This window comes from Podarcis tiliguerta, assembly GCF_965153285.1.
Source record: "Podarcis tiliguerta genome assembly, chromosome: 16".
Lineage (NCBI taxonomy): Eukaryota > Metazoa > Chordata > Lepidosauria > Squamata > Lacertidae > Podarcis > Podarcis tiliguerta.
The window spans coordinates 31,220,037-31,233,342 of NC_139549.1; the positions used below are offsets into that span (position 1 = coordinate 31,220,037).

The window sequence follows — 13,306 nt, forward strand, 5'->3', positions numbered from 1 at the left end:
CCTGACCATTGGGTCCAGTCGTGACCGACTCTGGGGTTGCGGCGCTCATCTCGCTTTATTGGCCGAGGGAACCAGCATACAGCTTCCGGGTCATGTGGCCAGCATGACTAAGCCACTTCTGGTGAACCAGAGCAGCGCACGGAAATGTCGTTTACCTTCCCACCAGAGCGGTACCTATTTATCTACTTGCACTTTGACGTGCTTTCGAACTGCTAGGTTGGCAGGAGCAGGGACGGAGCAACGGGAGCTCACCCCGTCACGGGGATTCAAACTGCAGACCTTCTGATCGGCAAGTCCTAGGCTCTGTGGTTTAACCCACAGCGCCACCCGCATCCCTATGCATGTTTAGACATGTGTACTTGCATGGAGGGTGGACATTTAGAAATGCACATTTTGCTCAAAAAGAAATTGCAAACCCATATTTAAATGCAGGTGTTTGTGTAGATTTCTTAAAAACAACAACAACAACAACACTTCAGTAGAGTATCAAGGTCCTGGGACATGGTCCTTCGCCATGATTCAATTAAGCAGCCAATGAATAAAGATCAACAAACAGAAGCTTAAACATACAATATCAGAAGGGGCAGCTACAAAGAAGGCCCTGCCTTGTGTTCTAATCTGCTGTACCTCTTATAAATGTGGAAAGCCAAGCAATCTTAAATGGTGGACAGAATCAAGGGCAGAATCATTTCAAGCTTTGCATGAGCCGTTCTGATGGCGCCTGCAGTGCCATTTGCTAAATAAAAATAAAAATGCAGAACCTAAAATGTGCCTTCATTTGAAAGAGATCAATCTATAATTCATTTTTTAAAAAGGAAAAACCCTACCTTATGTCACTCAAATCAAATTCATGTGATTATTAAGACCTTTTTGGTCTTGGCAGCTGATCTCATCAGAACCAATTAAAGCTCCATGCTACGGATCTGACCTTTGAGGCAAAGACTCTGAAAATGGCCGTTCTGCTTCTGCTTATCTCACCTAATAATTCCAAATTGCTGCACTCTCATTATAACGTTAAGTAACTATGTAGGCCGGCTGCTTTGGCCAGATACCTGCTTTGAAGAAGAAAAGGAACTGGAGAGCTTGCTAAAATGCAAAATCCACATTAGGGCAATTCCTTTATTAGGCCTTGATTGCTATTCTCCAGAACTGTCCAACAGGCTAATTGGTGAACAAAAAACATGTGTCTTACTCATAAGAATGGATGGATTTTAACAGATGGATTTCCACCACACACCCCAAAAGGGGGAACCAAGCATAATACAGTGGTACCTCCGGTTGCAGACAGGATCCATTCCAGAGTTCTGGCCATATCCTGAAGTTTCTGCAACTGGAGGTGTCATTTCTGCATGCGCAGAATACTTCTGAGTTTGCCACTTTTGCAACCTGAAGTTTACTTTACCCGAGAGTAACGTAAGCCGAGGGTCTACTGTATGTACGTCCTTCCCATCAGTCTTATCTGCAACCGAAAGTATGCAAAGCAACTAATTGGAGCCTCGTTTGAATGTTGGCTACCTCCCCTTACTCTCCAGTTTAAGACAGTACAGTGGTACCTCGGGTTACATACGCTTCAGGTTACAGACTCCGCTAACCCAGAAATAGTGCTTCAGGTTAAGAACTTTGCTTCAGGATGAGAACAGAAATCGTGCTCCAGCGGCTCAGTGGCAGCAGGAGGCCCCATTAGCTAAAGTGGTGCTTCATGTTAAGAACAGTTTCAGGTTAAGAACAGACCTCCAGATCGAATTAAGTACTTAACCCGAGGTACCACTGTATATAAAACAATGGAACAACAAACCCTCAACACACTCACCCATCAATAACCATAAAAACAATGGATCTTAGATCAACACCATAAAATAGGCCGGAAGTCATATTTCGGTACAATGCAATTTAGCAGCCCAAAGGTAAGCAAAAGTGTCTTAACCTGGTGCCTAACACTGGGGAGAGCATTCTGCAAACGGGGAGTCATTACTGAAATTGCCCATAGCATCTCCCTCAGACACCTGGCATCAGGGGTGCCAACTTGAATAAAATATTGGGGGGTGGGCGGGCTGGTAAGCGCCGCCCCGCATGATCAATCACATGACACAATGCTCACACATCATTTGAATTGCAATACCCAACAACTGGGGGGGGGGCAACCCCCTCAAATATTTCCCCCCATCTTTATTATTTTATTCACATAATATACATTACAGTATTTACAAAGGACAACTCCAAAATAAAAACATATATAGCAAAACCATAAGTCTCGTGTTTTCATTTACACTGATCTCCTCTCTGATACCTTTACCTGATATTTCTTTCGGCTTTCCTTATAGAATCTTTACGGAAATTTAAATCTTTTAAATCCTATACCAATCTTTAACAATTTCAATTAATCCCTTCACTTCCCTCCCCCACAGCCCAGTACTTCCCTCCACTCATGTGCGAGCTTCTTTGCCTACTATTATTTTTGTTATTGTTGCGTTACTCACTTTGTTATTCCATCCTTAGTATAATATTATCCTATCTCTTTGCGCCTTTTAAACTTTTGCATATTCATTTTTAAGTTCCAGCAATGACTTTTTTCATGTATTCCTCAAATATTTTAAAGGGGGCCCTGGAAATCGAACCTGCGACCTTTGTGTTATCAGCCCCAATCTCTAACCAACTTCTAATCAGAAGGGCTTCCAATTATGATCATAGACACCTTATTGGAAATTATTCAGAATGTATAAAGGTGTTCCAAATGTTTGCTGGATGTGTCAAAAATATAAAGGGACATTTTATCATGCTTGGTGGAAAAAGCTAAGAAATGTCAGATACAAATGCAAACATTGATGCAGAAGATTTTAAATATGACCATTCAACTGAAAGCAGAAATTTCCCTGCTAGGAAATACAGTTGGATATACAGTGGTACCTCGCAAGACGTATGCCTCGCAAGACGAAAAACTCACAAGACGAAAGAGTTTTTCGTTTTCTGAGTTGCTTCGCAAGACGGATTTCCCTATGGGCTTGCTTCGCAAGACGAAAACGTCTTGCGTCTTTTTTTAAAAACTGCCAATGCATTCCTATGGGAAACCGTCAATGCACAGTGGTGCTTCGCAAGACGAAAAAATTCACAAGACGAAAAAACTCGCAGAACGAATTAATTTCGTCTTGTGAGACACCACTGTACAATTAGAAGCTGACTATGGAACATTATTTCAATACCTAATCACAGTGGCGAGACTTTTATATGCACAAAGATGGAACTACCTACCTTGGAGGAATGGTAGTTACAATTTTTTGACTTAGCAGAGATGGCAAAGTTGACGTGTTTAATCAGAGAAAAACCATTGTTGATATCTGCTAAAGATTGGAAACCCCTTATAGGCTTTTTGCATGAAGAAGAAAATGAACTTATGATCTCTGGGTTTGAGGATTGAAGAATATATTGGTTTGTAGAAAGTGAAATGTTGGGTGTTATCTTGAAGTGGATGCTTTGATCTATTTTCTCTATATAGCTGACAGAAGAAGAATCAGAAGCTCTCCTTTTTATTTTCCCCTGTTCCCTGGCCTTCTTTGTGTTTGCATTTTTATTTAGATTAGTTTCTTCTATCTTTGATTAAAAGATATTGGATATTTAATATTAACCTTTGTATATTTTCTCTATGGGGGGGATAAAGCCACTTCCGAGATAGGGAGGAGGTGGGGTTGCGGGCTTCACGCTCCTCCCCACAATCGATGGGGGCTGGCTCCAGCCCACGCGATAACAGGGAATCCTCGGACGTGTCATACCCCGAGCCAGCCAATCGGCTGGCTCGGGGGGCGTGGCCTCGCCTACTTAGGTCTGGCGGGCCGAGGGTCTCCCTCTTTCCTGCGCCGCAGCTGACCCGGTTTTCCCTCCCCTCCCACCCTTCAGGCTAGGTTCTTTGACGTTGCTATGGGCTTCGGTTGGTCACCGTCAAGGAGCCTGGTAGGAATTTTTCCAACTGCACCCGGGAAGAATGGCAGATGAAGCTGATGGACTACAGTAAAAACTGATTGTTAATGGGCCGAAGTGGAAAATTTAAGGCTAGATTGTATTATTGATAAATTATAGAACAAAAAATTGAGAAAGATGGAGAGGATTTGCTGAAATAGCTAACTGAACTAGAATACAAAAAAGGGAGGTGTGAGGAGGTCGATGAAACAAGTAAATGAAAGGTAAAGATCTGGAAATATTGGATGTGTTTTTAAATGTTTTTGTTTTTCTTGTTGTTTTGCTGTATTGTTTTTTGTTTTTCTTTTTATTTTCGGTGTATTGTAACGTATTTTTTGTTCTGTTAAACTTTTTATTGTTTCTTTCTTCTTTTTTCTGTAACTATTAAACCTCTAATACATATTATTTTTTTTTTAAAAAGGAATTTTCCCAACTGGCAGACTGGCACCAGCCAATTGGTTTTCGCCTACCTAGTAGCAAACCGTCACAACTCCACGGTATTGGCGGTTAGGCATTGGTGGGGGTACTGTTCTATTGTTATGCAGATGAAGGGGGGAGGAGCGCCATCACCTTCCCCCGAACATAAGGGTAGTCCGGTAAAGGATTCTGGGGGGCGTGGCCTTGTCCTAAGCCTATGGAGGTGTGGGCCCACGGCACGCCCCCACGCGGTGACCCCGGGGGGAGGTCCTAGTTGACGTGCCTCAGCAGGACTCCTCCCCCTGGTGGTTAACCCTCACCGGCCTTCAACCATGCAGGCTGAAGCCGGTTAGTTTTTAGGACCAATGCCTAAGGCCAATACCGCTCAATTCCTGTAATCAATAAAGTTGTGGCCTAATTTGACCCATTAACTCGAATTCTCGTGTCCTGTGTCTTTATTTCTTGGGGGGAGGCGGGAACTCGCCACGCAATAATAATAAATAATAATAAAATTTTATTTATAACCTGCCCTCCCCAGCTGAAACTGGGCTCAGAGCAGCTAACAACAATAAAATTGGATGGAATTGGATGGAATTGGATGAATGCTTTGGGCTCCCTGCAGTGGGGACTGTACCATAGTAGTGAACTGGCAGCTACTCCACCAACCTCAGCTGGCTCCTACCTGCTTGCCTTCCCACTTACAGCTAATCCAGGGGGTGACCCTAGCTGTCAGCTTCCCCCTCCTTAGTCTCCGGGTCACCCTCTTAGAACTCATCAAGGAGAAGAACTGGCACAGAGCCAGAACTAGTTGGCTCTGCTCATCATTCGCTCTGGCTCCCCCTACTGTTGGCCTTCCTGCCTTCTACCCTAGAAGCTCCAAAGGGCACCAGTCGCCACAACTTTTAAAACAGGCATCAAGAAATGCAGCTATCTGTTTATCAAACCCTGATCGACACAAAGGCGGGCATTCTGTTTCTCTGCCTTACCAAGGGTGGATCTACACACAGGGGGGAAACACACACGCTATAAATAAGTCAGAAATTAAATCATTATAACAAAAGAAAAAATCACTATAGAAAAATCACTTATTATTATTATTATTATTATTATTATTATTATTATTATTGCATTCCAGACCCATCTGGTGTTGCACGTTTGTAATACATTCAAAACATTGGGGTTTGTTTTTTTTACTAATGTACCTGAGTCCCAAAACACCTTCTTGTCAAGGAAGAAAACAGCTGCCTCCACTGGCCAGCACCTGTACTCCCCTCCAGAGAGGTTTGCCCGACTCTTTTTTTGGGGGGGGAGGGAAGCCTCAACATTTTGCAGCTTTTGCAACCCATCTCAAACCACCTCCTTAGGAAGAAAAAAGCAGTACCGTATTTTTCTGTGTATAAAACACCCCCTATTTTGGGGGACTCAAAATTTAGAAAATTGGAGGGGGTTCCCCCAAGTTGTTGAGCTTTTTGGGGGGAGGGTTGCCCAAAGCTGTTGAGCTTTTTTCAGGGGGGATGGCTGAAAATCGCTCACCCACCATACCAAAAATGCCGCTCGCATATGTCGCGAAAGCCACCTATCCTCTGTTCCCTCGCCGACAAAAGCAGCAAATCGCCCACCAATTGGCACAGCGACAGCCAATCAACACCAGACCTTGCCACCAATAACAATCTCCGACTCGCAGCAACAACCAATCCCATGTCCCCGCAGTGCACTATCCATGTATAAGATGACATGGTTTTTGAATAAAAAACCCAGTCTTATACACAGAAAAGTATGGTATGTTTTAGCATGCTCTTGTGATTCCATTTTGGCCACGTGTAAAGCCTGTACTCAGAATGGCTCTGTTTGCCACGATAACAAACCTGAAGTTTTGTTATCTTTTCAACCCATCAAACCCAAACAGAAGGAAGAGTATACAGCTCATTGACCACGATGGGTGACAGAAGAAAAGCGGTGCCAAGGTAACAGTGGTACACAAAACAGCACCCAGCCCTGGAGCTGCCCTTGGGTGATGTAAAGCAAAGACGGCATCTCCTCAATATTAAATTTACCGTATTTTTTGCTCTATAAGACTCACTTTTTCCCTCCTAAAAAGTAAGGGGAAATGTGTGTGCGTCTTATGGAGTGAATGCAGGCTGCGCAGCTATCCCAGAAGCCAGAACAGCAAGAGGGATCGCTGCTTTCACTGCGCAGCGATCCCTCTTGCTGTTCTGGCTTCTGAGATTCAGAATATTTTTTTTCTTGTTTTCCTCCTCCAAAAACTAGGTGCGTCTTGTGGTGTGGTGCGTCTTATAGAGCGAAAAATACGGTAATTGTTAGATATGCATGAAATTTGTAACAGCGCACACACACGTTAGGCAATATTGTTAGAATCCTTTAAATCTGCTGTAGGAAGCAGAGCAGAAAATGCACATTGTTTGCAAAAGAAGACTTCAGCTCTTGTTATGTCTTCTCCAAACCAATTCAATCAGAAAGCAAAATAATAGACGGGAACAGAACCGGCCGTTGAACGCTCATTGAATAGTGAAATTAAAGAAGCATGAAAGATAAGGATAAATGTGGCGTTTTTTCAATCCCTCCGCAAGACCCCTCAAGAGCATGCTTCTTCCCTCGCCCCTTGCTGATCTTTGAAAAAGCACGCCCGCGAGCACATTACCTTTTGCTGACTCAGACCGCTTAGGTAAATCCAGTGTATCAAAGTTTCTGTCCACATCTCCGTTCTTCTTCCCTGCGCACGACACAGAAGAATGAGCAATGAAAGGAATCAGCAGCACGCGAATAAACCTGAATCAGTCGCTGTTGCGTCCAGAGAAGAGGACAAATGGGGCACAAAGCCCAACATTACACAACATCATCACATGCGTCCGCCATTTGCAGGAGAGTTCCAGGCATGCAAGGAAGCATTTGTCATGGCTTCACATTCCAAGGTAATAAACACATATTTTTATGTACTGGTTAGTGAGACTTGCTGCAATGTCAACCACTGGGCCTAATCCTGAATTTGTTTCACTTCTTTATTTATTTTAAAAGTTATTTATTCGTCCTTTTCTCTTTTTTAAAAAAAATCTGCCCTTCCTTCCAAAGAGGAACCCAGGTGGCAAACACACCACCAACAAAACAACAAAAACATCTAAAAACAAAAGGCCACAGCGAAAAACTATTCAGGGAATCAGTGGCCATTATCTGGGCCTCAAAGAGTTAGTGGGGGGAACCCACATCTTCTAAGGGGGTCTTCCCCAAATATTTTTGCTACCAGAAAAAAAACCTAAATAGTACCTCTTATTCCACTTAAATAACATGATATACACAGAAAAATGCAACCAGTTTCTCCAAAACATTCCCAGAGTACAGGTCAAGTGTTTTTAAATGTGCGTTGGTATACTCTTTATTTGCAAGAGCAAAGTTTTAAATCTGAAACTGACAAACGTTAATGTGCAGGTCTGATTAGATTCAAGGGCATGTTTACACTACAAACTATAAGCCAGTTTCAAACTGGCTCAATTGTCGTTGCCTCTAATACATGGGGAGGACATGCTTTGGGGAGAATTCTGGTAGAGATCTTTGACCAAAATATCTCATGGCCCGATGTTAAACATCTAATGTGGGGGGCATTCATGGGGAGAATGGGGTTCATCTTCCTGTTTGCATGATATCTCTGATATATTTTCATGATTATTAATAGTTTATTGCATTGATATCCTGCCTTTTTTTCTGCCATGGAAACAGGAGGTCTGATCACAGATTTTCAATATTTCATACACTTTAGCTGTTGGGTTTCAAGACCCGTTAAATCCAACCATCACTTTTTTAACCAGACAACTTGGCTAACAGAGTTTGTTTGTGTCTGTCGACAGAACAGGCTCAATGTCAAAACCAAAGTCGCATCCCCACCCAACTGGCCTCTCTTATTCGCTTTTTGACAAAATCTTGGCTAGGGTCAATGATAGCAATCTGAAGAAGATCCTTCATTCTTATTCGTTTTTGTTTCTTTTAGACCACTCAAAACAAGACAGCTGCACCCTGCTTTGGGAGACAAACAGAACAGCAAAGAGGCAAGATGTCAGCTGTTGGGACAGAACGCCACTATTTTATTTTTTTCCTGATGGCAGCTAAGCCCATATGCTTCTCTGAGAAGAGGACTCTTAACTTGTCACTTCGGAAATGACAAGAATTTATGGCAGAAGGCAAGAGAGGGAAAGAGAGAAGGAAAGGGAGAACCTAGAATGCAAAAGTGGAGAACATTACACTCCCCCTGAAACACACACACTGTTTTCACCACAAAACACTGCCTGGTCTTACTGTCCTGTAGATCCCTATGCTCTTTTTCTCTGCTTCAACACCTTTGCTCCCTGTTAAGGGTGTGCATGATGAGGAAGCATTGATTTCCATTCCAACCCATGTTGATTGCATGAAGTGCTGTTTCTGTTCTGCTGCATTTGGCTTCCAGCAAAAGCTACTCTGTCCACTTGGGTGGAATTTTACATAGTTAACTGCAGGGGGTGGAGAATCTGTGGGAAGCCAGATGTTGCCACCACCCCCGGCCTTGGCCATTCAGGCTGATGGGAACTGCAAGTCAAGCAACACCCGGAAGACCACAGATATCCCTTCCTTGTGCTCTACTGCCGGTAAATGTACAGCAGCTCTTGGATGGGCTTAATGCCCCATCCAGTCTTGGTCTTCAGCTGGGGCCTGATCCCAGCAGCTGGAGGGCAGAGTGACATAGCTGAAATGCAGGTGCAGGCAATAAGTGATGATGTGGGGCAGGAGTCCAGGACCCCCAGTCAGCAGAAGGGTCACCCGGAGGCAGCTGGACTTGCTCACCAAGCAAAATGGCACACGTTACTAAGGGGGTGGGGCGTGGAAAAGAGAAGACAATTTGAAGTAAGTGAAGACCACCACCCCATAAGACCGTTCAATCCAGAATTAAAAATTACCTAACTCAGGGGTAGGGAACCTCAGGCCCATGGGCCAAACACGACCCTCCAGGTCTCTATACCTGGCGCTTGAGTTTCACCATAAGCCACGTCCCTTACCACCCCTCTGTGACTTCCGGGTTAGCGCCATCGGCGAATGGCGGAGTTCCTCCGACCGGAGGAACTGGCTCCGTGGAAACTGGGTCTTCCCACCGCGGCGAAGGTGGGGACCCGCTAGAAATCCCAGGTGGAGGAAGCCTGGGAACGTGGGGTTCGGCAGGGCACCAGGAGCGCCTCCCCTACTCACGGGGAACCCCATTTTGGGGCTCCGGAGTGAAGTGGGGTGAGTGGAGCGGTGCTGCGACCCTCCAGGTCTCTATACCTGGTGCTTGAGTTTCACCATAAGCCACGTCCCTCACCACCCCTCTGTGAGTGTTTTTGCCTGTAGGGAATCCCTTCTGGAATGGTAATATTGCCTCTTGCAATGGAAGTGTGCAGCTGTGCTGAGGCAGTGTGTGCGCAGTGGTGTAGCATGGGGGGCAGAGGGCTGGTTGCCCCCGGGTGCAAAATGGTTAGGTGTGCAAAATGTCAACCCCTGGTGCTGCCTCAATACCACTGCACACTTCTGTTGAAAATGACTTCTCCATACGAACTAGGAAGTGACCTCTCCAAACAATAGAATGCCTCTTCTTTTCTTATCTCTGTCCTGGGTGATGCGGACGCTGTTAGGCAATTGAATGCACCTGCGTGCTTCATCCGTTTCCCAACCACTACTCTGTGTGGCGCCGGGCACTGGCAAACCACGCTATGCCACTATGTGTAGAACGAAGTGACTTTTGCGTGGTTGAAATCTAGCCTAATGTACAAAAGGAAGGTTCACACCCATTGCACCATCCACGTTTCCCTCAGGCCCCACCCACCCCTGGAAAGTTGTCCATGAGGGAATAAGGCCCTCGGCAAGATAAAGGCTCCCCCCCCCGACCTAACTGCACCTCAGGATGTAGTATTTTGGAAGAAGGCCAACATATCAGCAGCCTTAGAGGTTTTTAAATCCCCAAGGAAAAGTTTAGGGAAATCCAGGGCTGTTCTCTCTGCCCCTGCCCTGGGTTTACCTCAGAGTTCAGCAATGGCAGGTCTACAACCTATGTGGCACTCAGCAGCTGTCAGGAGTTCTGGCACATCAGATTTGTCTTTACAGTGTATCCTCTCCCTCCTCTTCGCTCCTCTCGTTCTCCCCGCCGTCAAGTGGCGTCTGACAACACCCAGGGGCCCCGTCCCAATGGGGACAGAGGTATATTTTCAGACGAGAAGCGCTGCTGAAGCCCTCAGCAGAAGAAAGACAGCTTTTAAGATGGCAGCTGACAGGCCTGCTTTATGGGAGTTGGCTATCAGAGCTGGCAAAGACCTTGGGGACAGGAAGGGCTGCCTGACAGGAAACTTGCTTGTATAATAAACGATTTGCAATCTCTCAAGCCGTGAAATTAAAAGCTTCTTGAACGCCATATTTTCTGAAACAGGGGGCTGTCAAGTGCATCTGATTCCCAGCATATAAACAATCGCCATACTTTCATTATCCCCTGCTCTGGCCACTGAGAAAAGACGAGAAAGGCTGAATTTACAAATGAAGTTCTAACCTTTTAGTATTAAAACAAAACCTTTCCAACCAAGAAATCTAGAAAAAGGCAGTAGGTCTGATTTTCGCATTGAGATATACATGCTCACGGAGAAACCTGTGGCCCTCAAGATGTTGTAAAAACTACTGACCACTGACCATGCTAGCTGTGGCTGATGGGAACTGGAGTCCCACAACATCTGGAGGGCCACGTCACTGGAATCTAACAGGATGACATGGTGACCACCACACAGAAGCCGGAGGAATGGCTTCAACATCTGGGTGCATCCCAAACCAATGGATGGCACCAAGAACACAAGGAGACCCTGGCTTCATTAGGCCAGTGCCCCATCTCACAGTGACGAGTCAGATGCCCTGCAGGAACCATGCAAACAGGAGCTGAGCACAAGAGCATTCATGAATGCTGTTCCAAGTATAGATTCTGCCTACCACATGGAACACTCCCATGTTAGCATTTCACAACAGCTGGTACTGGCAGAAAAACTCCCCACCCCACTGGTGGTGAGGAACTATGTGGAGTGTGGGTTCAGGTTTTGGGAGGGCATGCATGCAAAAGGATACTGGGGCCATCTCCTATCTTGTGCTTCCCAACCCCCTGCCCTATGCCAGGGCTGGGAAGCTTTGGGCTAGGCCAAATATGCCCTCCAGGCCTCCGTACCTGTCCCAGGTCACTGACAGGCCAAGGCCAGCTTCTGGACTGGATCTAAGTAACAAGTCAGATGGGTTTGGAGGCAGAGGTGTAGTGGCCCAGACCAGTTACTATTTCTGCCGTAGTTTCTTTTGTCTCCAACGTCCTGGAGCCATCCAATCAGCATGAAAGGGGAGCTTTTTAGCCACTGAGAAGAAGTATTTCCATACTTTGTGTTGATCGGAGTCCATCAGCAAAAAATGAAGTGAGCTAACCATTGAGGATTGGCTCCTAGGGTTACTCTGGAGAAGCTGCGTGGGAAGAATCTCAAGGAGGACTTGTACCAAATGCTCCAAAACTAAGCATTTATATGAACACTGAAAACACAAGGCACTTCAGTTTCAAGAGAATGGCATGCTAGTTGTTACGTACAATGGAAATTCAAGGAAAACACATCTGAAGTCAATCTAAAATAAGATATTGGAGCACTCCAAATTATTTGCCCATGTACGTGCACAGAAAATCTAGCTGAAAGGCAGCTTTCCACTCCTGGCACAGGGCATGGGGTTGGGAGATCTGTAATGATCATTGCAATGCATTCCCAGCTATTATTATTGGAGAATTAGAAGATTATTGAGGGGGTATGGATGAGACTATCCTGGAGGGAGCCTCCTGCATTTCTGGATTTGCCACTACACTACTGCTTGGAGGAAGTAGAGTCCCACTTGCCCTAATGGACTGGCCACGGGAAGGTCTTCTAAGAGTAGATCTCCTCCATATCACACTAGAAGAGTAACTCAGACCAGTCAGAATTCATCACAGGAATTTGCAATCTACAGCAACAGAAGCAAACAAGTGGGATATGGGGCACCATAGCAGCAACACACCTTGGGAACCGGGGAGGGGCAGTGGGGCTGAGCCAACCTCTGCTCCCAGTTTCCGCCTCTGTATATATGGGAAGAGGAAAGGGGGAAGGACAGTGACGTCAGAGAAGAAATGTAGAAAAGACTCACCTTGATTGAACCACTCCTCTAATAACCACAAAAGCAGCCAAAGAAGAAAAAAAGAAACAAACGTTTTCAAGAGGAAAGCGAGAGGGGGGAAACAGACAAACAATCAGTTGCAGGATGTTCACAGAACAGGTTCAAAACCCGAGAGCTACAGGTAAATAGCAACTCTGAATTCCTGAAGAGGGGAAAAACACACAAACTTGCCGCCATGGTGTATACCACTCTCGTTACTTGCAAAAAAGGAGAGTCCATTTTTCTCTGTTTGATTTTGAGAGCCAGTGTGGGGTAGAGCAGTGTTTCCCAACCTTGGGCCTCCAGCTGTTTTCGAACTACAATTCCCATCATCCCTGACCACTGGTCTTGCTAGCTGAGGATTATGGGAGTTGTAGTCCAAAAACAGCTGGAGGGCCAAGGTTGGGAAATGCTGGTGTAGAGGTTAAGAATGGTAGATTCACAATCCGCTCCTCCACATGCAGCTGCTTGGTGACCTTGGGCTAGTCACACTTCTCTGAAGTCTCTCAGCCCCACTCGGCTCACAGAGTGTTTGTTGTGGGGGAGGAAGGGAGAGGAGAATGTTAGCCGCTTTGAGACTCCTTAGGGTAGTGATAAAGTGGGATATCAAATCCAAACTCTTCTTCTTCTACAAACATCAAAAAGAGCTTGGGTGGGGTTGAAATAGGCTAAGCTCCTATGCCAACGAAAGCCAGAATGGTGCCCTCTGGATGTGATGGTGCTACAGTTCCCAACAGTTCCT

General features: G+C 45.4%; 1 protein-coding gene across 41 annotated transcripts in view; it reads right to left on the reverse strand.

The window, feature by feature from the left end:
• Positions 1-13,306, reverse strand: part of ARVCF (ARVCF delta catenin family member) — a 595,583-nt gene that overhangs the window by 74,405 nt on the left and 507,872 nt on the right. For 28 of the 41 annotated variants that reach the window (XM_083418215.1, XM_083418211.1, XM_083418187.1 and 25 more), the window contains one exon: positions 7,025-7,096. In XM_083418215.1, the coding sequence (XP_083274341.1) occupies positions 7,025-7,096 (72 nt within the window). Of the gene's footprint in view, positions 1-7,024; positions 7,097-12,555; positions 12,574-13,306 lie in introns of all 41 variants that reach the window. The other 13 variants (XM_083418185.1, XM_083418195.1, XM_083418184.1 and 10 more) reach the window with 1 other exon arrangement.